Here is a 27,984-nt window from a genome sequence, read left to right as displayed (position 1 = left end):
ATGTTCCAGACCAAAACAATAAGAATAAAAACACACAATTTTTATAGATAGATAGATAGATAGATAGATAGATAGATAGATAGATAGATAGATAGATAGATAGATAGATAGATAGATAGATAGATAGATAGATAGATAGATAGATAGATAGATAGATAGATAGATAGATAGATAGATAGATAGATAGATAGATAGATAGAAGGCTAAAAGTAAACAAGATATGGAACAGAAATTGCAGGTTTGATTGTCTATTGAGTCAATTTATATATTATATTATATTATATTATATTATATTATATTATATTATATTATATTATATTATATTATATTATATTATATTATATTATATTATATTATATTATATTATATTATATTATATTATATTATATTATAATATGTTATGTCATATTATATTATATTATATTATATTATATTATATTATATTATATTATATTATATTATATTATATTATATTATATTATATTATATTATATTATATTATATTATATTATATTATATTATATTATATTATATTATATTAAACACTAGGATTAATTGGTGTATAGATAGATAATGGATATTAAACATTATTTTAAAAGCTGCAGTTCTGCCTGTTTAAAAATAATATTTTAAAAACAATCGCACCTGTTTTGTTTTCGGTATTCCCGGAAGTCCTCGCGATGGCAGGTGTGTTGTGACTGCGGTGCTCAGAAACCATGTCGGAGTGGGAGCTCTTACTCCTCTCACTCTCTCTTCCTTCTCTGCTGACGTTTCCCCTTCCAACCAGTCAGTGCTGTGCTGGCTGCTGGTAGGGAAGCTAGCTGCTGGCTAACCTGCCGAGCTTCCACCTCCTCCTCCTCCGCCTCGGAAGGCAGCCCAACGGAGCCGTGAATGAACCGCGCACCTCCATGCATCCCCTGTGGCCGCGATGTCAGCGACAGAGACGGTCTGAGCCTTAGCTCTTAGCCATGTAGCTCCATGGTCCTTTGATATCTGTAGTCAATGTTAGTGTGATTCGTGCCCTTAGCTGTTTCCACCAGTAGCTAGCTTTTTTTCTGTGCGGGACACACGGCGGCAGCTAGCCCCCTTTCTCGCCACTACAGGAGGATGCTGAAGCTGTTCGGTGCACTGGTTATCCTCGGACTGGCCCTGGCGTGCATCACCTCCTGGGTGCTGGACAGCTATGACACGGCTTGGCACCCCAAACGGAGCGTTCAGCAGCCGCCTGCCGGGGATGGAGATGGATCTGCGGGGAGTTCTCCACCATTTCCCGGCGGCGAGTTGGACAATATATTCTGGTTTATACAGGTGGGTTTGCTGTTCTGTCATGCTAGCTAGCTTGGTTTGGTCCTGCAGGGCATCCACCACCATCTAAATCCAGCTGTTATTCCCATTTTTATTCACATTTAGCACTCTGTACAGCTCCACAGTGTTGTATTATGAAGCTAGCTGCTCTGCTTCACCCACTGAACTCCCTCTGAATGATTGACTGAGAGGAGTCACTGACCACAGAAGTGTGTCACAGCAAGTTCTGATGAGACTTTGTCCTCTAGTGTTGTACAACCTGCAGAGGCAAAATGTCACACACAACCCTCATCCAATATCATTTAAAATCTCCTTTTAATCTCATTTTTGTGTGTGATTCAAGGTGTCTGACATTCACATAAGTCGATTTCATGACCCAAGGCGGATTCCAGATTTTGAAAAGTTCTGCACCGACACCATTGAAGTGATCAAACCAGCTCTAGTGCTTGCAACAGGTACAGTGCTTTTACTTCTGATTAGTGATTAGACAAGCCTTTATGTTGTAACAAGGCTGCATGGGTGTGATTCATGTTAATACAGTGCAAAAATGGTGCTTTATTTTGAGCAGGAATGTAAATCATGATTATTTTAACAGCCAATTTGTCTTTGTTGATTGGGCCACAAAATGCATTAAATTGTGAAAAATGTCCATCAGTGTCACCCAAAATCTAAGATGACATCTTTGAAGGTCTTGTTTTGTCCAGAACCCAGAGAAGGGCTGCAAGTCAGGATTATTTTCATCTTCCATTAATCTTTTATTGTTTCCATGATCAATTGGTTAGCTATTTAGGTTGTAAATTGTAATAAAATTGTAAAAAATGGCCATCAGTGTTACCCAAAATCCAACATGTCTTTATAGGTCTTGTTTTGTCCACAACCCAGAGAAGGGATGAGTGTCATGATAATTTTCATTATCGATTAATCTGTTATTATTGTCTTGATTGGTTGTTTGAGTTATAAAATTGTGAAAAATGTCCATCAGTGTCACCCAAAATCCAAGGTGATGTCTTTAGAGGTCTTGTTTTCTCCACAACCCTGAGAAGGGATGAATGTTCTGATTTTTTCCATTGTCGATTTACCTGTTATTATTTTCTTGATTAGTTGTTTGAGCTATAAAATGCATACAATTGTAGAAAAAAATGACCCTCAGTGTTGCCCAAAATCTAAGGTGACGTCTTTAAAGATCTTGTTTTGTCAACAACCAAAAGATGTTCAGTTTACTGTCACAGAAGATGATAGAAACCAGAAAATACTCAAATATGAGAGGCTGAAATCTGACCATTTTTAGCTTTTTCTAACCTTAAAAATTGATAATCAGAATACTACTTGATTGATCTAGTAGTTTGTTAGTGGTTGTGCCTCTAAATCTGAGATGCCTTATTTGTTGTCCTGTTTTCCTTGACCACAGGGGATCTGACAGATGCCAAAACAGAGAGTAAGGTGGGCTCCCTCCAGCATGAGGTGGAGTGGCAGGCCTACCACAACATCCTCAAGAGGTCCCGAGTGATGGAGCGCACCCGGTGGATTGACATCCGTGGAAATCATGGTGATTGACCGCACCAATTTCTATTAGCCTTAATGTTCTTTCCAGATTCATTCCGGTGTAGTGAGTGTGCAGCACAGCTGAGATTCTTCTGAGGAACCCTTGGAGCACTTTAGCATCACACAGGAAGTCACCCTGCCCCTCCTCTTCACTGCTTTCTCTGTTATTGGATCACAGGCGACTGGATGGGAAACAAGATATCATTGCTTTGTGTCTGTCAAAAAAAAGGGAGAGCTAGTTATTGGAGCTGCAGTTTCGATCTCAGTTGTTGATGTGTGTCCTGTCAGTTTATCGTAACAACGGATTTTGTTCGATATCTTCCTGTAACATGAGAGAATCTGATTCCTGAGTTTATCTATGACCTCTTTTGTAGCTTGTACACTGCTCAGACTGACAGTTTTTTTCTTCTCTAACAGATGCTTTCAATATTATTTCACTGGACAGCATCAACAATTATTACAGGTCAGTACGATATGATCGGTGTGACAGTAAATGCCTGTTTTACATTCAGCCAGAGTCTCCTCCTGCATGTCTAACAGCTGCAAAGGGAGCATAAAGTTGATCAAAGTACGTTGAGACTTCAATGCCCCTGAAACATGAGTAGTTGCAGTCTTATTTGTTGACAATAATCCAACCTGTCTGAGCTTCCTGAGCACCAAAATAGAAGCAGGATGTACACGAACAGACTGACTCTGTCGTGTTTCGACACTTTTTTGAAGTTACGTTGCTGCCCCCGTTAATGCTGACTGATGTTTTATCTCCCTAATATTCCTAATGTTGTGGTTATCCTCGGCGAGACAAAGTCTGTCTCCTGCGCAAGGCTAATTTATGTATTTAAATTGCATTAAATTTTCTCGGGGCTCTATTGGGATTGGAGCTGCTGGCTCCAGCCCAGACTACTGTATTCTATCTTGCTGCTTATGTTGACTTTTCTTAATTTTGTCCAGGAAATATTCAGCTAATCAAAAAGTGGGCTCCTTCCACTATGTTCACAAAACCCCCTTTGGGAACTATTCCTTCGTCTGTGTGGATGCAACCCTGACGCCAGGACCAAAGAGGCCGTACAACTTTTTTGGTATTCTCAACCAGGTAAATTTGCTCACTCCTTTTATACACTTTGATGAGTTAAAGACACATTCTTCTGTCAAAAAATTTGGTCACTGAATTAACAAATAGTAAATCAGTATTCCTAAAAGAAAACATTGCTTCACAATGTTGTTTTGTGTCTATGAAGAAATAACTAGTCACGTACGGAGCATATACTGTAGTTAACACAATGTTTTTCTCTCCATATGTGACAGACTCAGATGGACTTGCTGGACACGTTCAGAGCTGAGAGTCTAAAAAGCAACCAGTCGATCTGGTTTGGCCATTACACAACCTCCACCGTCGTCTCCCCTTCACCAGGAGTTCGGGACATAATGAGGTAAGAAAGTGCTGAATATTAAACCAGTTTTTGGAAACCAAATAGAGGAAATGTGTGTTTTTCCTTCCAGTCATGATGCACACATTCAGCAGCCCACTCCTTTTACATGCAAGCTAAACCTTTGTCACAAACTATTTAACAGGAAGCTGGTTTTAATATCATGCAAGTGAAAGTTGTGATGCTTGGAATATTTGAAATATTTACACATATATCTTGATGTTGTAGCTATGTTTTATGCGTTTGTACTTTGCGTGTAAAGGTCTGCAGTTGCGTATCTGTGCGGCCACCTGCACACACTGGGAGGCCTGATGCCCGTCCTCCACAGCCGGCATCCCCAAGGAACCCTGGAACTGGAGCTGGGCGACTGGATGGACAACCGCAGGTGTGTACGATCCCAAAACACCTCTACCTTTAATGTTTTTTAACCATTTCTCTTGTTGCTCAGTGCCGTCTTCTCACATCTGTCTGCAGGTACAGAGTCCTGGCCTTTGACCATGACCTGCTGAGTTTCTCTGACCTGAAATTTGAGCAGTGGCCCGCAGTGCTCATCACGAACCCCAAAGACGCTCAGTATCTGCACCCGGGGCGGGAGCCGCTGGGTCGGATACGGAGATCGACGCACATCAGGTGTGTGTTGAACCATAAACCTACTTACTGGCGCCACTGCACATGATTTACGAGGCTTTGTTTGTCTGATGAACTGTACACACATTTACAACTCCCTCTGACAGTACAGCCAGCCTGCAATGTAGGTCATTACATCAGTGTTTATGTAAAATATAGTTATGTCTGTGTAGATTATGCTTTCTGTTTTGTTGTCTGGATGATAACTACGAGCGGATACGCTGTTGAAACCTTATTTCAAAGTCATTTGGTAGATCCTGGATATGTTACTGTTTATGGCTTCATGTATTTTAATGCAAATCTAGAGCTCTAAAATTAATTTTATTTTTTTTTAAATTGCTTTTTTTTCCCCGATTTCCAATATTTAAGCGTTCTTTTTTAAATTTTTCCTAAGGATCTTGGCCTTCTCTGAGGCCCCGATCACTGCGGTGCACGTGAGCGTAGACGGGGAACCTGTGGGGAAGGGCCACTCTGCTGGAGGCCCGCTCTATGTTCTGCTATGGGATCCGTCTCTTTACCTCACCGGACTGCACACAATCAGAGTTAAAGTGGAGGTCGGCGCAGCGTTCATTTATCTTCCACTTAAAGTCAAAAGTGTTCTGAGACTTCTAAATATTTCATTAGTCTTGATTAAGTTTGGTAGATTTGTTTGCCAGAGCTGAATTATGAATAGCTTTATTAGATTTCGCCATCTGGGGACTGTAGCTTGGAAACAGTTGGGGTCTGTTGTGCTGTTAAACAGATTTTAATGTAACTCTTATTTAGACGTAGAAAATTAACAAATTTTCTGCCTCCTTTACCTTTTTGTGTGCGAGTCAGGACTCGGCAGGCCGGTCGTCAGTGAAGGAGCAGCACTTTACTCTGGAAGACGATCTGACTCCCAGCTTTGGCTTCTTTCAGTCCTTCATCCTCCTCACAGACCACTACATCCTGGGTCGAGTGGCGTTCATATTTATGATGCTGCTGAATGTCGGTGTGCTCCTGGCCTTCAGGTTCCTGAGTGTTCCATCTGGCAGAGGTGAGCTGTCTTATCACCCCACTGTCATTTCTCTTACAGGAAACACTCTATAATATGCAGACAGAAGGGTTCACAGTGAACATGTGCAGATTCCATGTTGATTTATTAACAAATGCATTGGCATACTGTAAGAATAGGAATTCTTCTGCATTGTATTCGATCCTGTGTTTTTGGTCTCTCTTTATGATCTGCAGGATTGACCTCTCAAGTATGTATGTCCCTCCATCTGGTCAGTAAAATGGACAGCTTCTACTACTCTCTGCTGCTGTTCAACCTGTGCACAGCCTTAGGTGGGTTCACTGAGTCCAAGACTCCAGTCTACTTCTTAATATATTTATTTGCAGGATTTGAATTGTCTGTATAGTAGCATAGTAAAATTAGAGTGAAAAAAATACATGTTGGTGAAATAAATCTAGTTTGCTTTACAAGAATTCTCTGTAATCCTAAGCATGTTTCTGTATCATATTCCTTCCTACAGGCCCGTGGTTTATAGGAGAGCTGATTGACGGCCACAGCGGTGCCTGCTTCGCCTTTGGAGTATTCATTGATGGACACTTCCTGGAAGGCAGCCTCACTTACGTGGTCGGAGTCGTTCAAGTAAGAGAAATGACTTTATCTGACATATTTGCATCTGTGTGACATCTGTGCATGCACCTGTGGGGACGTGCGATTTGCATGTCATGTGCAGTTGGAGGCTATAACTGTAAATCCATTCTCAAAGGTTTTTTTTAAATTGCACAGCACGAAATGGCGAGTTAGCTGCTAGCTGGTGAACATAAACGCACATTTGGTAGCTTAGAAGCCAGTTGATAATGATAATAAAGATAATGGTTTATTGACAAAAAAATTTATTGCACGTTAAAAACTGTAGTTTCAGGGTCCTTTACAAAATACTAAAATAAGCAAAGCAATAATAAAACATTTAAGGAAGACAATAAAGCTTTAGTAAAGACAGTGCAACATTTAAAAACAGCAATAGCAGAGCATCAGAAAAGGAATAAAATGTTATAGAATTGTCTCTACATGTGGCTTTTTAAAGGCTTTTTGACCTGAAGCATTAACTGAGCTGTTCTAAAAGAGTAAAAGCATATTCCTCCTTTGTTTTAAGACTGGACTGGGTCTTTTAACAGCAACTGATTCTCAGATCTTAGGGGTCAAGGTGCAGAATAAAGGGTTGAAAGTTCAGAGATGTAGAGTGGAGCCAGACTGTAGTGATTTAAAAGTAATCAACTGAATTCTTAACTGAATCCCATGATGAATAAATGTCGCAGGCAAGGCTAAAGATTGATAAAGAACAGTATCCAGTGGCTAGAAAGTCCCCCAAATCATAAAGAATGTTACTTTCTCTTTGTGTGATTAGGAACCTGTTGTAACACGTTAACTTCATCAACTCCAAAGCTGATGATGTGTCAGTGTTGTGTGTCACGGCTTGTTTATGCTGCTCCAAAACAGCCAAAAAATCAATTATTGCAGGCTTATCTGTCTCTTTTTGGAATATTGATCATATTTTAAACTACACTTTTTTAACATCTTCCACTGAGTCTACAACTGTATGCTGTTTTGCATCTGCGCTGCATCTGTCTTATATTGATGCAGGGTTTTTCCTTCATAGAAGAGTTTTTGACACCCTCCAAAGAGGTTTTAGCCGGCACCAATGAGAAATCACCAGCCACAGAATTATAAGAAATCAAAACTAATTTTAAAACAATTTGGTTAAATGAGGTTTCAGTTACTCAAGCATAACAGACATATTTGGTAATCAGCTGCTCAGATATAACAGAAAATTGCAAATTGCCCATTTTGAGGAGGAAAATGCTCTGCCCTAAATAACACTGGAATGAAAGGAAACATTTATTGTTCCGATGTTCCTCTAAAAGACTAAGTATTCTAACATTTTCAGTCTATAAACTTCCCTCAAATAAAGCTATTTGAGTAGGAAAATATTTATTTTTCTGATGTTCCTCTAAGAAAACTAACCATTTTAACATTTTCAGTCTATAAAATTCCCTCAAATCAAACTATCTGAGGAGGAAAACATTTATTTTTCAAATTTTTCGCTACAAAATAAGCATTTTAACATTTTCAGTCTATAAAGTTCCCTCAACTCGCTGTCTAGGGCGGTCATATTCACTCATTGCTTCATTTTAAAAGATCACAGACCCGAAAGGACACTTCTATTTATACGTTTTACACAAGGTGTATTTTAATCCATTTAAATATATCCTCACATCTTGCTGCCCCGCTTGCTATATTGTTTTCCCATTCAACCAAAAACCGATTATGACTGCTTCATTTTATTTTAAGGACTGACAAGTGCACTAATCACATTACCATGCGCTGATTTCCTCTCCGCCAGCTGCTCTTCTTCAACATGCCCCTCACCTCTTACCTCTGCTGGAGCCTCCACCACCGTTGCCGCGGCAACACCTTCCGATCCCAGTTCCTGCGGCCGGGCTGCCGCTGGCGGACTCTGGCGGTTCACCTCTTCATGCTGCTGCTGCTCACCTGGCAGGCCCACTCCTGCTACTTTCTCCTGGAGACCTACGGCCCCATGGCCTTTTTCCTGTCTCCCGTCCGCACGTGGGCGCTGGGGCTCAGCCTCCTATTGGTCCACCGCGCCTGGACAGGCCCCGCCCCTTTCGTTCGAGACAACAGCAAGAGCGTCTCTCCCTCTTGACAGTAATTGCACTGTGCCACCATGATCCCCCCCCTCTTTCGAGCCTGACTCACAGATATATTTTGCTGTCTCTTTCCACCCTGAAAGCCTCAATTTTCCCCCAACACAGCAGCCCTCTTTCCTTCTTTTCTCTCCTCTATCCAAAGCCACTTCACAGTACATCACTCACTATCCTGTTTCTAGATAGTATTGTTTACTTAATATGCATGTTATTGTAAAGCACCAACGCGCACATTTCTGGCCATATTCATAGCAATGTGTACAGTGTAAAAAAATAACTAAATCACCTTGGATACATTAAGGGTAAATAGCCGATTTGAGCTATGGGAGTCCGACGTATGCTGCAGCTGACCGTATATGAGCTGTATTCTGCTGTGGTTTAAGTTGAGATTTAGCACTTTTTGGAAGTGTTGCCTTGGCCAAAAGCCACTTCACCACTGCCGAAGGACGAATAAGAAAGATTTCACCTTTTATTCTTCCCTCTGAAAACCACTCGCTAATGAAGGCTGGATGTGCCAAACTGATTCTAGCGTTTACCTTCGAAATAAAGGCCTACACCACATTTTACACACTGTAAGCTATTCCTAACCCCTGGCTTACAGATACGAGATGATCATATTCTTGAGTTTATTCTACTCGTAATGACAGAAAATCAAAGGAGGGAAGGTACAAATCAATCAAGTACTGTAGTTGGAAGTAGTGTCTTTAAATCAAATGAATTCCATCGCAAATAACTGCCAGTAACAACTCACAAATGTTCACATTGGAATATTCATATCAAAAAAAAAAAAGAGGAAAAAAAACGTTCAACGCCAGCTTTTCAGCAAAACACACGAGAAGCCGGCTTGACTTTTCCTGCTCCTTCAAACGCGACTACAAGAAAGCAGCTGTTTGTTTCTCAGGAATGTGAGCACTTGAACAATAGGCTGGTCCCAGTAGTATTTCAGGACAATGTTTTTATACTCCATAGTAGCTCAGTGAACTAAAACCATGTCAAACAATCCAGATGTGTGGTGGCTAAAAACAAACAAAAAAAAAAATCTACATGAATGTGTTCTAGCTGTGGTGAAATGAGATCAACCAGTACTATGCTGTTTTATTTATTCATTCTGATTGTATTGTGTGATTTATTTTTTTTTAATCCCCCCTCCCTTCATGTTATAAATCAGCACTGAAAATGGGTATTCTTCACCTCCACGGTGAGTGTGGTTAGGAAGATATTAGCGCATTCCCTGTGTTGGAAGTTAATTTCACAAGATTTGTGTGTGCAATAATGTTTTGTCTTTTATCGTCCCGAATGTTAATTCTTTTTTTTTTCTGTGAAGGTGTAAGAGCAGTAAATTGTGTCATTTGCACTGTAATTCAATCCTTTCTAGTCGGCAGTAGCGGTTGCCTGGATTCCACAAGAGAGCAAACGGTTTATAAATATGGCGAAAACCCACATTTATCAAGTCTTTTAATGGAAGGATTTTCCAATAGAGTTAGATCCTGGTATGTTTTTTTTTTAATTCTTTTTTTGCAACCATACCCAGCTTGAGTGCAGAATAATTGTTCAGTGCTGCGATAAGACACGTAGTTTAATATTAGAACAGCTGCTACACACTGAGAAAATTAAATTAGGTGCACTCTTGCTGGCAGTGGTTTAATAACTTTTTTCCCTTCCGCCGCATAGACAAATCCTCTTCATTTGCACAGGAGCACTACGAAGTGTATAATTTCTGCATATAAAAAAAACAGATACTTGATGGACTTTTATTATTGGAGAGTTTTTTTGTCTCTCCAATAACACTCAAAGCTGTGCAATCTCTCCACAAGGAGGCAGTGTTGGGTGAACTGAGCTGCATTTCACTTCCACCACCAAATTATGCATGGGACTGTTATTTTATTTCTTTTTGTTTGTTTGTTTTGTTACAGTAAAGCACCAAGTCTTGACAAGGCACAGTTTATAACCACTAATCGATAAATGATCTATAAATCTGGACGTGATTGTTCTCCACTTGGACACCAATTTGACTGGCATCAGCGAGGAGGAAAATGCTGTAAGCGATGTACTGGTGTTCATGTGACTTAATCTGCACCCCCCCTTAGTTTCAAACACTGAAGCATATGAATGAGTACATGAGGATTTTACACCTGCCACATATTTTTCTTGTGACGACTGAAATTAGAGCCAACCACAATTTTATTTTGTTAATGGTTTATAGTGCTGTGGAATAAAAATGTTCATTTCGGTAAATCATATACGCTGCGACTGTCTTCACTCATCCTCACATAATGTAAAGCAGGAATATGGAGGTAAGAATAACGTCAATAAATAAAATTCTTAACTGGCTGAAATGTGGTGTAAAAGAAATAGAAAGCTTTATAATTTCCCATCCCGCTGAGCTGATTATTTTGCTCATTTATTTTTCATTTTCAAGCTCTTTTTTTTTTTTTTAATTTCCAAAGTCCTTAGATTTGCTATTTTTAGGTCTTGGCACATATTCAGTCATTTATCGACACCCCATTTCCCTGCACAGCCATTTTTCTCACATTTCCAATTATCTTTGTGCTCAAACGATAATTAGACGGATGGGTTTGGGAGCTTAACTGCAAAGGCATCAGCTCTTATTAAAACTAAACCAGATAGTAAATGCAGGAATACTCATATATGTATATATACTATAGCGCTGTAGTACAACCACTAATAAGTATGCTGCTTGAGTAGTTTTGAAGGGGCTTTTACTTTTCTTGAGTATTTACATATAATGCTTCCACTCCACCACACGTCAGAGAGAAATAACAAAATAACATACTTAATGCTGACATCTATAGTTACAAGTTGCTTTTAAAATGAAGATTTAGCGCAATAGATTATATATAAAGGCGTAAAGAGACAGCACTGTTAAGGATTAAACCAGTGGGTTTTAGGTTGCTGGTGTCACACAAGAAGAAATGTGTAGTCAAGGTCATATTTTAGATGTCTTTGAGTTGTTAACAGCTCGATTAAATAGGGATTTTTCCCTCCAAATTTTCTCACATGGTTTGATTTCTCATTAAAAAAGCAAAGAGTAAAGTCCCACACCTATAACAGATTTGTGTGTCAAAATGTTGTTTTTCTTGTTTTTTTTCCACTCCCATTAATCATGTATGGAGCGCTGAGATTTATCTGGTGTCTCTGTAATTAAAACTTTCCATAATGTAGTTCAAACCTGCTGCAGCTATGACATGCTGCTGACAGTTTCCGCATCAGTATTAATAATCTAATGTAATATATAATAAAATATCAGAGAGACAATACCAGCACTATTAGTTCAATACTTGTTAATACCTATGCATGTTTATTTAAGTAGAACTTTTCCTCATAATGGAGTATTTTTACTTTAATAAAGGATCTGAATATTTCTCCCACCACTGAGCAGCCCTATAAACGCTTTTACTCTTTGGGGCACAAGAACAACTTAAAGCAAACCATACTGGTGAGCTAACGCTACTTAAAAATCTTTAAAATTATAAACAGAGACATTAAATCATATATAAACAATGAACTCCAAAGACATATTTCCATTGTGGTCCATAGGTGATGGATGGATGGATGGATAGATAGAGATAGATAGATAGATATTTTATTAAAAATTCAAGAAAAAAATGTGCTTGAAGATAATTCTGTTTGCATTTCTTTTGCTAACTTACCATTTCTCTGACTGCTATTCCAAACAACCAAGTGTTGAGAAAGTAGTATGGTCTCCAGAAAATGGTTGGTGCAGTTTTATGGAGAGCAAAAGTCAATCAATTATTTTTTCAACTGATTAGAGGTAAAAAGGACAAAAACATACAAGATTTATATTTATTTGTTTTCATATTTTGACTTTAACTTGTTGATTGCCTTTTGTCAGCATCATGAAGACATCTGCTAATGTCTTATAACAGTACTAACGGCAGTGACTTGTAGGTTAATACCAAGTAGCAGTAATGCCATAATTCAGCCTATATTTCACCTTCTACATTTCACAGAAAATTGTGTGCTTTTTCACTTACAGTGCATAGTTGTAATCAACCGGCATCAGGTAATTAATGCAATATTTTGCTAGAGTTCATTAAGTTAGTGTTAATGGCGGTGATCAACAGGCAGACGTGGGTTAATTTCCCAAGGCGTGGTTGTGGTGAGAGCGCAGCCTCTGCTGGAAACAACAGCGGGTTTCTTCAGGCGGATATCTTTATAATTTGCTTGCCAATGTTTCCCCCTTTCATCATGGAACAAAACGCAGCTGCAAGAAAATGAAAAACTGATTAAACTCCTGCCAAGAAAAAGTCACAGGATCAAGAAAAACGTTAACACTCACATACCTCCCATATTTTCTATACCGTTCACCACAGTTTCTAGCACCTGCAGAGTGAAGCAGAATTAAACATAATGAGAAAAGACAGGCGAGGAAGAGGTGTTTTGCAAGTTACCCACACAGCCAACCTCCGTTTCCTCCGTACCTTGATTTGGGCTGATTTGACCCACTGGCTGAGCTCAAAGAGCGCAGCGTCGACTTTACTCATGTAGTTCAACACCATGAATCGCTCCCGGGTGATGTTCTTACTTCGCAGGTTTTCCTGTGTCTCCTCGCTCAGGGGCGGAGGATACGGAACATCCTTGTTGTACTGGGAAATCTGCCCACACAGGATGACGTGGCCGCCGTTGTTCATCTGGAGGTAAAGGAGAGGATGGAGGTGGTAAGTTTACAGGTCAGAAAAACCTGACTTGAGTGTTCAAAATCCACTTCCAGAGCTCATTTTATTTTCCAGTCGAATCAAACACAAATGAACATAAAACATCATGCATTACCTGTGCTATGACGGTATCACTGATGGCTCCTCCCACGTTGTCAAAGTAAACATCGATGCCAGCAGGACAGCTCTCCTTGAGTCTCGCTGCAACGTCCTCCTGGCGATAGTTGATGGCTGCAGAGAATCCCAGATCTTCCACTAGAGCCTTACACTTATCCTCAGAACCACAGATCCCAACAACCCTCACACACCCATCCAGCCGGCCGATCTGGAAGAAGCGAGACGAAATAATTGATGCAAATAGGATGTCACTTCCTTTCTTTATCGTCTTCTAAATACACATTCCTCTAAATAAACATCTTCAATGAATCTACAATGCATTTAAACCCATTGAAGATGAGAAATGTTTAAACTAACTGTAATAATTTACTGAAAACCTACAATTTTAGGAATGTCATTTTAGTGCACTTTGTCAACATTTCAGATAGTTTAATACACAACAGAGAATAACTAGATTCATATCAATGGTTAACTGATTAGTTGTTAACTAATAAATGGATCAATTAATTGGTTTGAGAAGAAAAAAAGTCATAATTCTCTGATTCCAGCTTCTTAAATTACACTATTTCTGGTTTCTTTCCTCCTCTGTAACTGAATATCTTTGGGTTGTGGACAAAATAAGACATTTGAAGACCTCATCTTTAGCTCCTTGGAGCACTGATCAACATTTTTTTTTGCTGTTTTACAGACCAAACAACTAATTATTCAAGAAAATAATGTAGAGATTACACAACAAAGAAAATAATAGCACATTGTAGCCCTACTTGTTATATTTGTTCTCACACAGTGCAATTGTATCTTTATTCTTGTTCTAATTTACTGTATCTTTATTGTATTTTCTGTAATGACTTTGTGGTCTTTTGTTGTATGCTGAGAGCTGCCAAACTGCCTTTCTTCATTGCTTAACAATGACAATAAAGATATATTCTATTTACCTGTCCAGCTATGGAGCCGCAGGCGCCAGCTGCGCCACTGATCACCATCGTCTGATTGGCCCCCTTGGTCACGTAACCCTTCTCTCTGATGCCCAGCAGCGCAGTGAGGCCTGTTATGCCAACTGCACCCAAAAAGTAGGACAAGTGCCCATCAACCAGCTGTGAATCAACCTACAACAAAACAAAAGCTAAATAAGGTCAGGTGTTTTCAGTCAACAGCTTCACGTGTACAGAACACATTGCAATTTTTATCATTTGACCTAATCCAGCAGTCATGAAGAGCTACAGTATAGCTCCATTACCTTCTGCAAGCCGCTCCCTGCCATAACGGCATGCGTCTGCCAAGGCCAGTTGAACGAAGTGACCACATCTCCCTCAGCGCAGGTGGTGCAGCGGCTGGACTCGACCACGCCGACTCCTCCGCCATCCACACACTCTGACAGCTGCCACGGGGTCAGGTACTCGGCACCGGTGTCTTCGTTCATTCTGCAGCGCTGATGGGAAAAAAACAGACACAAAAATAATGGAGCTGAAGAAGCTTTTATTGTGTGGCCTTGCTTTAGATGAAACAAGTGCTAGTTAAATGCATGACGTACGACAAAACCTGAGCCCCGTGTTTCTTCACAAAACAAAATGTAGAATATACACCGATTCGCCACAACATTAAAGCCACATGTAATAATATGTAACCCCCCTTCCCCTGCTGCCAAAACAATGTTGGCTATGGGTCCTATGGGTTGCAGTGTGGGGCCTCTATTACTGGATGCCCAGTAGAATTGGGAGCAATGAGTCTGGATGCAGGATCTACATCTTGAGCTCTTGGTTGTGTTCCTCAAGCAGTTTTTGCAATATTCCAGGATTCATTCTCCTACTAGAGATGTCTGCTGGTCTTTAGGTGTTTTGGTGTCAAAATAACATTCACATGAATGCCAGAACATTGCACTATAATAAAACCAATGCCATTCACTTTGTCTGTCAGCGACTGCAATGTTGTCGCTGATGGAGATGTTAAAATCACCGTGTTGTAACCTTGTGTTGTGACATTTAAAGGCACCAAACTGCCAGGGACCTTCACATGCATGAGCAAACACTAAAGGTCACCACTCATGCCCGCTGTGTGTGTATAAACACCATGTAAGGGTCGACTGACAGGTAGAGTGTCCGAACGAGAACCTCCCCATCCTTCAGCTCGGGTGCTAAAGTGGTCTCCTCCAGGCGGAAATTTTCAGGAACTGGAGTCCCATCTTTGCCTTTACCCAAATGAGAGGAAACGTTAGTCTCACATGTGCAGTAATGCTGCTGCACAGGCTACAAGAAAACTTCAGCTCTGAAGAAATATATATTTATTAAACAACCTACCTGGTCGTGAGTTGAGAACGACTCTCTGCACCTGCATTCTTGTAAAGTTACTTTACCCCTGAAGCTGTTTCCACTAATAACCAAACCTGGCAACGAAACTTCTACGCGCGGTCAAAGCGTTGCAAAAAAAAGAGTGTTTAACAGTACACAGCAACACTGAAAAATGTCCAGCTGCTAGCAAAACCTCATTCTTAACACTATTTACATTTGCGAACAGGTTCTTGTCTGTACGCTAGCAGCAAGTTAACAAAGAGAAGCAAGGAAGTCACTTTGAGAGCAAAGCGAGATGCTTCCCTGATACACGCTTCCGTCTTCGTTTAAATCCCTGCCAGGCAGTAGGAGTTCTTATTTTTATTTCTGGGAGTCAATAAAAACATATTTTTTTTAAAGCGGTCTCCATTTTCTACTAATTAATATCACTGGAAATTGCTACTAGCTCAGTTTACTAGCTGTTATACCGATATTTTAAATCAAGGTTAGCGTTGATTCCTTCTGCGCATGCCCAGTAGCCGAAGTTAGCTACTATTTTTATTTTGTTAAATTATATATTTTATATCTTGTATTTATTTTTGTAAATAATATTCAAAGAAGCTTAGTGTTAATGTGAGATACGTAAATTAAAGTGTAAAATATTTTTCTATTCTGGTGCAACGGAGGGGGTTTACTATCTTGCTAGCTAGCTGCCATTTAGCCGTTAAGGCAGCTGAATCAGAAACGGTACGCGTCCCCAGCACCCTGTTTTATTATTCCAGTTTCCATCATCGCTGCAGCTATTCATTTTTCATTCATTTTCGGCAGTGATTTTAACAGCATTTGACATCAGAGTAGGTCTGTTCCTCATGGAAAGCTCCTGAACCCGCGTTGCAACGACGTAAAAGTGGAACTGGGAAGGGACGCCTTGTGGAGGAATCTGAAAAAAATCATTTTTAAAAAAAAGTTTCTGGTCGCTGCCGTTACATTAGCATGCCGTCAACTTTAGCCGTCAGAGCAACGACATGAAGACTAGTGTGCCATGGAGGAGCAGAGTTTAACGTAAGTATGCTGCTTGTGCATGACAGATCCTGCTGGGTGTTCTGTTTATGAGGAGATAGTTGGTTTAGGAGGCTGTTATTGGCCATATTATATTACAGCTGGACAGCTAGCCGGCGAATGCAGCTAGCTTCACCTGACCTGACACCCCCTCCCTCCTCAAACACACACTAATGCGAGATGTCAAAGTCCCAGAAAGCCCCCAGAGTGCCACGCATAGCATATATAGATCTATATTTATACATATATGTCTCTCTCTGCTGTGCAAAAATAGTCCCCTCTTCCAAAACTGTGTCATCTGCATGGTAAAGTGGATCTAACAAGACTTCAACTATAGCATCAGTTTTAATGCAGAAACCTATCAGCAGTTACAGTGACATGTAATATCTATGACTGTCTAAAAAGTTTCACCTGTTGTGTACTTCATTAAGTATTAAAATGATATTTTGGATCCTAGTGGTGCCGCTATTAGGTATGTTCATTAACAGTTAATCTGTCCATCCATTTCTTGATTTCTAAAGATGTCAGAAAAAGAGAGAATCAGTTACTCTGACCATTTCCCCAATGTTTGCAACTATGAAATATTTCATATTATTGATTGAAAAGCAACTTTACCCATCAGAGCTGCAACGATTAATCGTTTAGTTGCCGGCTATTAAATTAATTGCCAACTATTTTGATAATCCTTTAATCGGTTTGGCTGATTTGTTTAAAGAAAAAAGTCGAACAACCTGAATATCTTTGGGTCATGGACAAAACAGATTTGAGAAAGCGGTCTTGGGCTTTTTCTGACATTTTATAGACAAAACCACTCATCAAATTATTGAGAAAATACTCTGCAGATTAACCAACAGCAGAAATAGTTGTTTGTTGCAGCCCTGTTACCAATTTATTAATCAGCTGCTGGTAAATATTCTATCAATTGACAAACCAATTAATCAACTAAGTCAATAAGCGATATCAGCTTTGAAAAAAATCATATTAATGCATTCAAGAAAAAAAGGTTGTTTTCCACAGACACACACAAGCCACATCCCCCCACTCAGTAACAGTGTCATCAGAGGTAGGCATGTCAGTCTGACTCAACTTCTTGTCAGCTGCATCTGTGAATGTTTTCAGGCTTTGCACTTTATTTTAAGGGCAAGAGAGAGAGAGAGAGAGAGAGAGAGAGAGAGACTGTAGGCCTGCACAGGCAGGCTGGCACATGCTCGGTCATGTCCGATGCTACACAAAGTCTGCAGCATCATTTACTACAGGCTTAGAATTGGCCTGTTTTCATCTTTTCATAGCCATCATAAGCATATTTGTGATATTCTGTGCAAAAATGCCTGTGCAGTCCAGGAGCAAACACCTACATGTCCATTAGTTGCTGATTAATTTTACAGCTTGTCGAATTGTTTTGGTTGGTTTGCTAATTAAATAATGGACCTGTTATTTCAGGACTGCGTTACACAGGTGGCTGTTTGCTTCGTGAGGATCAGGGTCACTTGTTGTCAAGGCTGTGGTCTGATTTGTTTTATATTGCATCACTGAGTAGGTCACAGATCGCCTTGCAACATTTGGGGCTTGGTTAAGGACTCACTTGGTAATATTTCATCATGTCTTGTAAACACAGGCAGAACTAATGGCATGGATTTTAACAGCATAGAATGTACTCTATGGCAGAATACTAATTCACTTATTATAGCAGGAATACATTAATGATTGCTATATTATTGCAATAAGCCAGCTGTCTAGATCTAGTATATACCTCAATAATATACAGTCATTATTAACATTTTTATTGTGCCAATGCAATGTAATATGTATTAATTTTACATTTCTATATGGCACATTCAAGGCAATAACCAGTCGAGATGTGCTATGTAAAGAAAAAAAATGCATTAAAAAATAGATCTTATATTGCATGCTTACGATCTTATTTACTCATTTGAATGTATTTTCAGTATTTGTCTAATTTGAAATTTGTTTCATTGTATAGGTGGTGTATAAATAATAATAATTATTATATATATATTTTAGCAAAACAAGACATTTGAATTGAGTGATTTTGCACTGTTTTCTGACATTTCACAAATAATAATAAAAAGTAATATACCGAGAAAGCAAACATAATGAAAATATGCATTGGTGTATTGTTTGTTTATTAAGTAAAAATACCAAACTGGTTGTCTCTTCTCCCCTTTCACTGTGAATTAAACAGTTGTATTGATTATTTTAGCTGCTGGTGAGATCCACTGAGTCATGCTTACGTGTTCCACTGGTTTTCTGTAGAAAAGCTGAAATCATGCTGCAAGTATCCCCAGCAGCCCTCATACAAACTATTTTCCCTCCTCGCACACCCTCGGGGACCTTCCTGCAGCTTCCAGAAATAAAACCCCTGCTTGCTGTGTCATGCATTTCAAGAAGAGTTCTGTAGTGTGTGAATGCAGAGGAAAGGAAAGTGAGTGCGTCCTTCCCCTTCCATCCCCAGCGGTCCTCCCTTGTGTGTTGGAATTTCCCGCATGGACTGAGAGGGATCTTGCTCCGTAAATTACGGCGCCCTTGCGTGTCAGAGGAAGACCTTATATGGGCACGGAAGTAGGTGTGGCCATGGCGCTGGTGGAGGGAGGGAAGGAAGGAGGTGAGGTTGGTGGGGGGATCACAAGACAAGCAGAGACACGGAGAACCTCGATGTACACAGCAAAAAAAAAAAAAAGGCCGCATTGCCAGCGTGAGTTTTTTTGTTGTGCAATCACAGTGCAATCATGTGCAACAGACAGCGGCGACGGCGGTGCGCATGTGTTCCTGCAGATTAGCGCCAACGTTTTCCTCACCGGGGAAGGACTCTTGTTTACGCAGCGACCCCCTTTTGACTTTGTAGCAGGAAAGAGGAAGAAAAAAAGTAGCAGCGAGCGAGCGAACGAGAGAGCGAGTGAGTGAGGTCAGCAGCGTAGCATGAGTCAACGTTGGGGATGTATGCAGTCATCATCATCACCATCGCGGGGCTGTGTTGTGCGGGGCCCTGCTGGCCGCACAGAGCCGACAGTGTTGCCATCCTGCGGGGCTTAGTAGCAGCTTTCATGACGAGCACAGTGAGTATCGGGGCGCACGGATGGGAGACGCGTCGATGACTGTGGCGTTGTTGTTGTTGCCGCTGCCGTGCTCGACACTGCGCGTTATTGTGACCGCAGCTCGCTGACAAAGTTTTGTTTACGCACAGGGCGCCCACCGGACTCGCCTGTTTAAGAAAAAGAAAAGGATGCGTGTCAATCAGAGCGGATTGCACGGAGAGAAACGTGACGTATCGATGTTTTTTTTGACAACTTGGATCGGTTCTTGTTTTGTCAGCTTTTTTTTTTATTATTGGTGCCACGGGCTGCATTGTTGGTTCGGTTTGCCTTGCAGCGGGACGCGGCATTAGTGGACTGGATAATCCGTTTTCTGCAACAAAGGGCTTCTCGTAAATAGCGCTGAGCTGGCCCGAGAAAGTGATGCGGAGGGAGGGGAGTTCAGGAAGAGTCCTGTCGGTGTAAGAGAACATGTTGCTTACATTTTCCTTTGATTTCGTCGTCTCTCTTTGCACGTTGCAGGCCGTGTAAATGCTGCTGCTGCCGCCGCCTCATGGGCTGGTTTAAATTAGGAAATGGCGATGGATTAGGGCGGCTAATGGTGCTTGACATTTATTTTTAAGCCAATTGAACGTGTTGGTTTGTTTATTAGGCTAAACCCCGGGCTTGTGTAAGGTTGCTTACACATCGTGATGCGTCATGATGATCCCTCACCTCAGATGGAGTGTGCGCCCTCTTAAAGCTCAAGCTCGCCCTTGTTCTTGCTCCAAATCCTGCAAGAAGGGGGGGGGGAGTGATTTTTCAGACCGAGATGTTTGCCAACATGTCTACAGGCATGTGCAACATCACATGACACACACACAGTTTGTTAGCCGCATAGCATTGGTCATTCACTTTCCTCTTGTCAGTGGTGCCCCTGAGCCAGTACAGGATCTGAACAGCTGCAGCCGGCTATTTTAGGAAGCGTGCGTTTTACCAGGCCACCAGAGCAAAGGGTGACAATTGTCAGCCGCTTCCTAAGTTGCCAGAGATGGCCCTTGCCAAATCCACTATGCAGAGATTCTCGTATTCATTTATGTAACCATCTCTTCAAATTTGCTTTGTGCAACCTGAGGCCTGCAGCAAAGTGCTTTGATTTTTATGGTGATTTCCCGCACAGTGATAAAAGAGTGGCGATGCTTTGCTGTTTAGGTTAAAGACTGCTGCACAAGAGAGACAAGATTTTTTTGTTAAATTTACACAGATGGAGCAAGGACTGAAATTTTTAACAGAAACAGTCAGGATCTGTGTGCATCCCGAAATTTGGCAGGCTGCACTGTGTCAAAAATCTGTTCCGAAACCTGGCCATCAGATAATATTTTTGATAATCATAATGAGTTGCCATGGTAATTGCCAAGCTCTCCTATAAGCTACCAAAACCTGCTGGGCCATCTTGACTGTTTCCCTGCTTTCTATTTTTTTTCTTTTTTGCATAGATTGTTTCATGGTGACTCACATTTGCTCACTTTGAGTTGCCCTTCCGTTTTTGAATTGGCAGCGCTGGCTCAAAGGGCACGGGTTTACACTTTTCACTACCGATGAGTCACACGGTAGTGAAAAACGAATGGCTTCTATCACGTTCAGCTTGCCGTCTGTTAACGGAGTCTGGCGGGGAAAAGAGCTTCCTTTCTGTCTGAGGTCAGGCGAGCTAGGCGAGGTTTCATACAGGTGATCAGGCTGTTAGCAAGCCAGTCAATGATGAGCATATTTTCTGTGCATGTTTGTGTCTGGTGCAGTAGTATCCAGTAATGACACTTCCAGGAATTATTGATTCCATCTCTGTAAACTACCCTCCTATGGCTGCAGCAGTATGTGCAGGTCTGATCTTATATGTGTTGGCCTGCAGCAAGTGATTATCCCTGTGTCATGTGAGCTTAGCAAATAGACCTGCCCCTCCCCTGCTCTATTCTCACACCCGATACCTTTCAGCGGAGGTCTATTGTTGAAAAAGCAAACAGCAGGTTTTTACATGGCTGAGGCAGGGATGCTAATGAGACCCCTCTCTGTGGGGACCCCTTTACTCTGGTGGCTCAATTCTTGACCTGTGTTTCATTCTCTCTATACAGGGTGTTGCCACTAAATGAGAAAAACACGAAGACTTCTTCAGATCTGTTTACCCCCCGGCCGGCGACCTGAGTGGATCACGAAGAACATCGGAGAGGATAGAGGATTATCTTGCTTGACCTGTCTCCTGCTCACACTGATGTCAGCCTAGTGTTGCAGCTCTATTTCACTGTGCATACTCCATAGAAGGGTATACAGGAGCATATTTATTGCTTTAATTGTTGGATAGATTGAATTAAGTGGCATCTAGTGCAGTATTAATACTTTGTCCGACTGAAAACTGTTCTCTGTCTCGGCTTATTCATGCCCGTCATGAGTGTACCAGCCCAGCAGAAACCCAGCAACAAAAGAACAGGCAAACGCATCACGTTTTTCAGCGATCAAAGTGTAGCAATGAAGGAGACTTCTCAGCACCAAGAAGGATCCTACTACGTCCCGAGTGGTACTGCGTCAGACCCCAGACAGAGCGAGGCTGCAAGTACGGTGACGTCCAACCCAGAAAGTCCTCACATGTACCTGAACTCGGTCATCTTCAGCCCAGATAAGGGCGACCAGAGCAGAGGTCATTATCAGCAGACGGTACCCATGAAGTGGGCTCACCAGGAGCCCAGTCAGCAGCAGCCATCAGTGTCCCAGCAGCAGAGAGCTGCCACGTGGGCCACCATGTCGAACTGGGGGCAAAACTTTGCAAATTATATTGGAGGAGTTAACATAACGGACTCAAGGAGCCACAATGCATTTGTGAAGTCAATGCACGAGACTTCTGGTTTACAGCCACATCAACAGCCTCCTAACAGAGGAGCAGAGAAACCTGCAGCAGAAGCATACAGGGATGCTGCAAAGTCTCGGGGCCTGGAGTGGGAGCAGCAGCAACAGCAGCAGCAACAGCAACAGTCCCAGTCCTTCCAGGAGACATTGAAGCCAGGAGTGCTGAACACCCAGCAGCAGAGTACATCCCACCCAGGAGGAAGCTCGGTCTTGCAGCCCTTTCAGTTGGCCTTCGGTCAGCCTAAGCAGCATCTGCCAGCTTACTACCAGACCTTCCAAGGGAACATGACAACGCTACCCAACCCACCAAACTACTCGGCACCAAACGCCAAACCCCCACATCACTTACAGCAGATGCAGAAGCAAGAACAAATCCAACGCCAGCAACAACATCATATAATTCAGCAGCAAATTCAGCAGCAGCACCATCAACAAATTCAGCAACAACAGATCATTCAGCATCAACAGCATGTGCAGCAACAGCTACAACAGCAGCAACAAATACAGCATGAGCAGCAGCAACAAAAGATACAGCAACAGCAACAACAGCAGCAACAGCTCCAAATTCAGCAGCAAATGCAACATCAGCAGTTGCAACAACAAAACCCCCATGTGCTTGACTATTACCCCGGTGCACAAAATGCGCACCCACATCCACAGCCTGTTGTTGTACACTCCCAGGAGTCCTCTGCTCCAGCTCCCCTGAAGATCCAGGAACCAATCATCCAGGATATCACCCCAGAACCCCAGCAGTCGTTGGATCCGCTGCAGCCCCCTCTGCAGTCTGAGCCCCTGTCCCAGTCGCAGCCTCAGACGCAACTCCAGTCTCAAACCCAGCTGCGGAGGTCTCGACGGCTCTCCAAGGAAGGCGGCGCGCCGTCCGACAACCCTTTTCTCTCCGTCACCTCGGATGAGCCGGCGCCAGGGCCACAGGGATCTCAAAACGGGGCCCGTGACATCCAGGCAGCCCCGACAGGTGTCATCCAAAGTACTCGCCGGAAACGCCGGGTTTCCCAGGAGGTCAACCTGGAGACGCTCGCTCACGAGGCCTCATCCAGGGAGTTTCTACCATCACACGTTAGCAAGGTAACTGCTTGGTTTAATTTGGAGAAGCTGTTTAAATGTGCAGTCATTCTTCCTTCTTCAGCGGCCTTCTTTTTACTTTCTCTTACCCTCTTCTTTCCCTCTCTGTGCCTTTCTGTTTCCCTTTCTGTTCTGCTCGTTCATCTGTTTCTCAGCTGTTTCCTATCAAGCGCAAGAACCACAGAAATAACCTTTAATAGGAAAGGACTGAATGTTCTGAATCCCTGTGATTGCAGTGCAGTTTAAATCTAAACTCGTCGCTACAAGCTGAAGGCATTAATTGCAAGTATTTCATCGAGAGCTCAGATTCTGTTTTTCTAGTGTTATCCCGGTGTATAATTGCATTGGGACTTCAACTCCCAGAACAAGAGTGGGAACTGGAACAAACGACTTATTGCCACTGCCAGGAAATCTGTGCCAAAACTTGTGTTGTTTGTGATTAACGTGTTGCTGGAAGAGATGTTTGGGTGTAAGCAGCGCCCAATGGATCGTTCACCATAAAGCTGATCTGGACCGCTCTGCCTTATGTGTGGGGGGGAAATCGGACTTTTACATTATGAGTATTGTCACATTGCTTCTCAACAGCTTCACGTGTGACTCTTCAGCTCTCACAACATGTTTTAAACCTGATAAATTCCCCTGACTTCACCCTGTGATGTCACACGCTTATCTGTGTTTATGTGCTGAACTTCTCGATTGTGCAACAAGTCCTGTTGCCAAACAGCACTGAGTCAGTAAGTCTGTAGTTCAGCATGGCCGTGCCCTGAGTTTGCCTCCGGGGTAGCTGCTCATACGGACACTGTGTTTGGTTACATGCCTGCACACCTCCCCCTCCCTCTGCCATCAAAGGAGAGAAACTCCAGCCTGTCCTCAACCTGCCCTACCCCCCCCACCTCACAATCCCACCCCTCCCGCCTGCAGTGCTCAGCAGAATCTCTCTCCACAGCTCTGGTGCAAGGGCTCGAGTTTTCCACCAGCAAATAATGAGTGTGGACCATCCAGCGTAGCCGCACTGCCGCGTGTCTTTCTGCCCATGAAGACGCAGTGTGCAGAGGCAGCGTGCATCTGCCTTCCACTCTCCTGTGATGTGGTGGCTTAGAAGGCTTCAGTCAGAGTTGCTCCACAGTTGGTCTAAAGCACACACAGCCTTGCTCGTGCCCTCTCATTATGGTTTCTCAAAGACAGAAATGTGAAGAATGCTTTTGGGGATGACTCCCTTGGCACACGCATTAAGTCTATCGCTTATGTGCTGCACCTAGCAGGGCAATATGAAGGTGCAGACATGCAAGATACTTGTTTGGGAGAGGCACACTGAATATCTATTCTGTCTTCTTTGTTTTGTCTGCTGGGATTATTTTCACAGCAGTTTCTTCAGTTTCTGTTTTGGATTTTAGGACTGCTTCTCAAGCAGTAGCTGCAGTCGTTAAGCAACTAGTCAACTATTAAATGAACTGTCAGCTTTTGAGTGATTAATAATATTTTTTAAGTCTAATTTCCAGTTTCTTACATGTCAATATTCTCTTGTTTCTGAACTCCTGTACGACGATAGACCTAATACCTTCGGTGTGTGGACAAAACAAGACATATAAGGATGTCATCTTGGGCTTTAGGGCGCACTCATCGACATTTCTCACCATTTCCTCACATTTTCTAGACCAGACAATTAATTGGTTAAGCAAGGAAACAATCACCAGATTAATCGACTATGAGAATAATTATTATTTGCATCCCTAATCACGGGCTTAGTACTATTGATGTATCTGTTAACACGCTATTTGAGTATTGACATTGTGTTTTTTCGCATGATCCCAATTTACTGTACTCATTACAGTTTGGCAGGCTGCTCAGCTGAACTAATTGCCACCCAAGTACATGTGAGTTTAAGATGTATTTGCTGCGATATGATGAGCTGGAAAGCTAAGCGACAGTTACTTAAAGTAATTAAATGATGATATTTTTTACACATGTTGCTCAGTGCACTGTTATTTATACCAGTTGATTTTTAGTTTAGGTGTTGGATTTGAAAATGTGTCACATGAAGGTGTGATGAATGTGTAAGCTGCAGTTCTAAGTGTTACAGCAAGGGTCAAGGATGGAGCTGTCCTGCTTGCTTTTTGCTTGTAATTAAACTATTAAGATTAAGACCATGCAATACTATATATTTACCAAACTGCTTTGCATTTCACCATGCAAAGATTTGTTGATTAACAGCATTTCAACCACTGATCTGCCATCTCCACTAGGAGCCCCACCGACCGTGGAGTCCCACCGACCCGGAGGGCATGAACGCTAAGCGGCCCCGAGACGACACTCTTCTTCCACTCGTCATCCCCGTATCTGTTCCAGTCCGGAGGCAGGATCCCTCATCTCCTGACAGAGATGAAGCGGCTCTGGCATCCAATTGGCCCCACAGGCCTTCCAACCCCCAGGACCTCGGTCGTTCGGACCACAAACCCTCGGTCATTGTCACTCGCAGACGTTCACTCAGGAACTCCTTGTCGGAGAGCTCGGAGCAGGTGGGCACATATTAATGCTTTGCTGCTTTACTTTTTGCACTTTTTAAAAACATAAAACGTTTTCATTTACAGACCTCATTTGCCAGACTGTCAGAGAGAAGTTCCAAAGAAGTCGGGGTGGTAGTCTCGTCTTGATCACTCAATGTTTTGCCTGTTTAAATCCAGCTAAAAATCCTTGAATTTATTCCCTAACAACGCTGCCTCCCTTCCCCCCACTTTGCTCTTCCCTGCCCCCATTTCTCTCCTGCACACTTTTCTCCCTTTCCCTGTTTGATTAGGAGGGGGGATTTGGGGACCTGGTTGCCCTGTCCCAGATCAGGCAGATTAGCAGGGTTTAGCCCTTCAATACTGTACATTATGTACCTTACAGTGCTTGGTTTGGGTGCCTTGTTCGCGCTTTCTCTAGGATTTCTCTGGATAAATGCACAGTAAATCAGTTATGTGAGCCAGCGTATAAAGTTTTTCCATGCTCTTACTGTTTGATATTACGTCTCTCAGTGCACACAGAGACTCCTGTGATAAATTTACCTCTTGAAATGACCTTTTCTTCCCAGAATGACGGCGCAGAGGGTGAAAAGGACGACGATGGCAAGAAGTCCAAACGACGTCCCCGTCCCGAGCCTCTGTTCATCCCACCGCCTAAACCCGGTTTATTCATTGCCCCGCCCGTCTACTCCAGCATCACACCCTACCAAAGCCACCTCCGCTCGCCTGTACGGCTCGCCGACAACCCCATCACCATGCCTCCCTACACGCCACCGCCGATCCTCAGCCCCGTTCGTGAAGGCTCAGGCCTCTACTTCTCCACTTTCCTGTCGTCTGCTGCAGCTGCTGCAGCCGGCTGTCCGGGCCTGCCGCCTCCAGCGACACCCAAGTCAGCCACCCGCAGCCTGTTGCGTTCCAGTAAGGAAAAACATAAAGAACCCACTGAATTATCTGCAGGATTTTTAACCTGCGGAATTTCAAACACTAGTACTTGTGCACAGTACCTTCCTGTATAAAAATCTTATGTCAGAGTATATGAACAGTTGTAAGTGATTCATTGTTTTTTCTGTGTCAATATTCAACTTGCTTTTGTGCAATAGTTAAATCTACAGAATAGTTTTTCCTTATCTCTTGTGCCCTACATCAAATTATACCTCCTGTGACTGAAACTTTTTTGACAAAAATCACTGAGTAGATTTTGTGTTGCTGCCCTTTCAGACAGCTGCGACATCACACCGCCGGTTTTGCCTCCCATGACCGATGCCACTCCAGTCAGCATCGAGCCGTGAGTAGTCCCCTCATCATCTTTAATTATGGAAATGGTGGCGGTTTGGAGGTTTTAGTGTCGTTTTCAGAGAAATTATGAGTGCTCGAAAGCATGCATTATCATAGCCGGAGTAATAGTTCTGCAGTCAATTATTTAAACCATAACACTGGGTTGAATCATGAAATGTCTTGAAACAGAGCACAGACTCCTTGAAATTCTAAACCCACCCTTTTATGCAGCCCTTCTCTTCGCCGCTGTTACCACTGGAATCTTTTAGCCCATCATCCACAGCCGACATTAGTGCCAGCATTTATCCTCAGATGTAACTCTGCAGGCCTAATGTCTCTTTCTGTAAAATGCATCCTATCATAACAAGTCCATATTAACTCGCAAATGTGAAGGCTCTAAAGCTGTTGGTAGACTAATGACAATAAGTACATTAGTGGTCTGTGTATCTGGTCTGTATTGTGCACAGAGAATG

General features: G+C 42.2%; 3 protein-coding genes across 8 annotated transcripts in view; 2 read left to right on the top strand and 1 right to left on the bottom strand.

The window, feature by feature from the left end:
- Nucleotides 1-788: 788 nt before the first annotated feature.
- tmem62 (transmembrane protein 62) lies at nucleotides 789-10,832 on the top strand. Its single transcript, XM_023272552.3, has 14 exons — nucleotides 789-946; nucleotides 1,104-1,308; nucleotides 1,649-1,760; nucleotides 2,714-2,851; nucleotides 3,265-3,310; nucleotides 3,796-3,937; nucleotides 4,150-4,274; nucleotides 4,534-4,656; nucleotides 4,746-4,901; nucleotides 5,293-5,452; nucleotides 5,718-5,916; nucleotides 6,111-6,206; nucleotides 6,395-6,513; nucleotides 8,273-10,832. Exons 1-14 carry the CDS (start codon nucleotides 909-911, stop codon nucleotides 8,591-8,593), a joined length of 1,980 nt encoding a protein of 659 aa, XP_023128320.1. The 5' UTR covers nucleotides 789-908; the 3' UTR covers nucleotides 8,594-10,832.
- Nucleotides 10,833-12,182: 1,350 nt separating this feature from the next.
- Nucleotides 12,183-15,971, bottom strand: ptgr2 (prostaglandin reductase 2). Of its 2 annotated transcripts, XM_023272335.3 has the most exons (8): nucleotides 15,703-15,971; nucleotides 15,475-15,593; nucleotides 14,646-14,837; nucleotides 14,344-14,514; nucleotides 13,407-13,616; nucleotides 13,058-13,267; nucleotides 12,920-12,959; nucleotides 12,183-12,840 (listed from the first exon to the last, which is right to left on the bottom strand). In XM_023272335.3, exons 1-8 carry the CDS (start codon nucleotides 15,737-15,739, stop codon nucleotides 12,776-12,778), a joined length of 1,044 nt encoding a protein of 347 aa, XP_023128103.1. In that variant the 5' UTR covers nucleotides 15,740-15,971; the 3' UTR covers nucleotides 12,183-12,775. The 2 variants fall into 2 exon arrangements, with proteins under 2 accessions (XP_023128103.1, XP_023128113.1); XM_023272345.3 differs by lacking the exon at nucleotides 15,703-15,971 and having other exon boundaries at nucleotides 15,494-15,593.
- Nucleotides 15,972-16,417: 446 nt separating this feature from the next.
- Nucleotides 16,418-27,984, top strand: part of mideasb (mitotic deacetylase associated SANT domain protein b) — a 32,395-nt gene continuing 20,828 nt past the window's right edge. The window contains exons 1-5 of one of the 5 annotated variants that reach the window (XM_023271891.3): nucleotides 16,418-16,734; nucleotides 21,887-23,738; nucleotides 25,979-26,251; nucleotides 26,806-27,154; nucleotides 27,455-27,521. In XM_023271891.3, coding sequence (XP_023127659.2) covers nucleotides 22,188-23,738; nucleotides 25,979-26,251; nucleotides 26,806-27,154; nucleotides 27,455-27,521 — 2,240 coding nt within the window. In that variant the 5' untranslated portion in view covers nucleotides 16,418-16,734; nucleotides 21,887-22,187. Of the gene's footprint in view, nucleotides 16,735-19,348; nucleotides 19,806-19,861; nucleotides 20,243-21,886; nucleotides 23,739-25,978; nucleotides 26,252-26,805; nucleotides 27,155-27,454; nucleotides 27,522-27,984 lie in introns of those variants that run through there. The other 4 variants (XM_023271883.3, XM_023271874.3, XM_023271900.3 and 1 more) reach the window with 4 other exon arrangements.

This window comes from Amphiprion ocellaris, chromosome 20 (genome assembly GCF_022539595.1).
Source record: "Amphiprion ocellaris isolate individual 3 ecotype Okinawa chromosome 20, ASM2253959v1, whole genome shotgun sequence".
In the NCBI taxonomy this organism is placed as follows: Eukaryota; Metazoa; Chordata; class Actinopteri; family Pomacentridae; genus Amphiprion; species Amphiprion ocellaris.
Note: the sequence above shows the minus strand (reverse complement) of the source record. Positions and strands in the feature narration are given on the sequence as shown.

Excerpts from the sequence above, each read along its gene's own strand:
- tmem62 (XM_023272552.3), top strand. The coding sequence starts at position 909 with ATGCATCCCCTGTGGCCGCGATGTCAGCGACAGAGACG. Across the intron at positions 5,917-6,110 it reads GAGTGTTCCATCTGGCAGAG|GATTGACCTCTCAAGTATGT; the intron begins GTGAGCTGTCTT and ends TATGATCTGCAG. Across the intron at positions 6,514-8,272 it reads ACGTGGTCGGAGTCGTTCAA|CTGCTCTTCTTCAACATGCC; the intron begins GTAAGAGAAATG and ends CCTCTCCGCCAG.
- ptgr2 (XM_023272335.3), bottom strand. The coding sequence starts at position 15,739 with ATGCAGGTGCAGAGAGTCGTTCTCAACTCACGACCAG. Across the intron at positions 14,838-15,474 it reads TGTCAGTCGACCCTTACATG|CGCTGCAGAATGAACGAAGA; the intron begins GTGTTTATACAC and ends TTTTCCCATCAG. Across the intron at positions 13,268-13,406 it reads GTGATACCGTCATAGCACAG|ATGAACAACGGCGGCCACGT; the intron begins GTAATGCATGAT and ends CTTTACCTCCAG.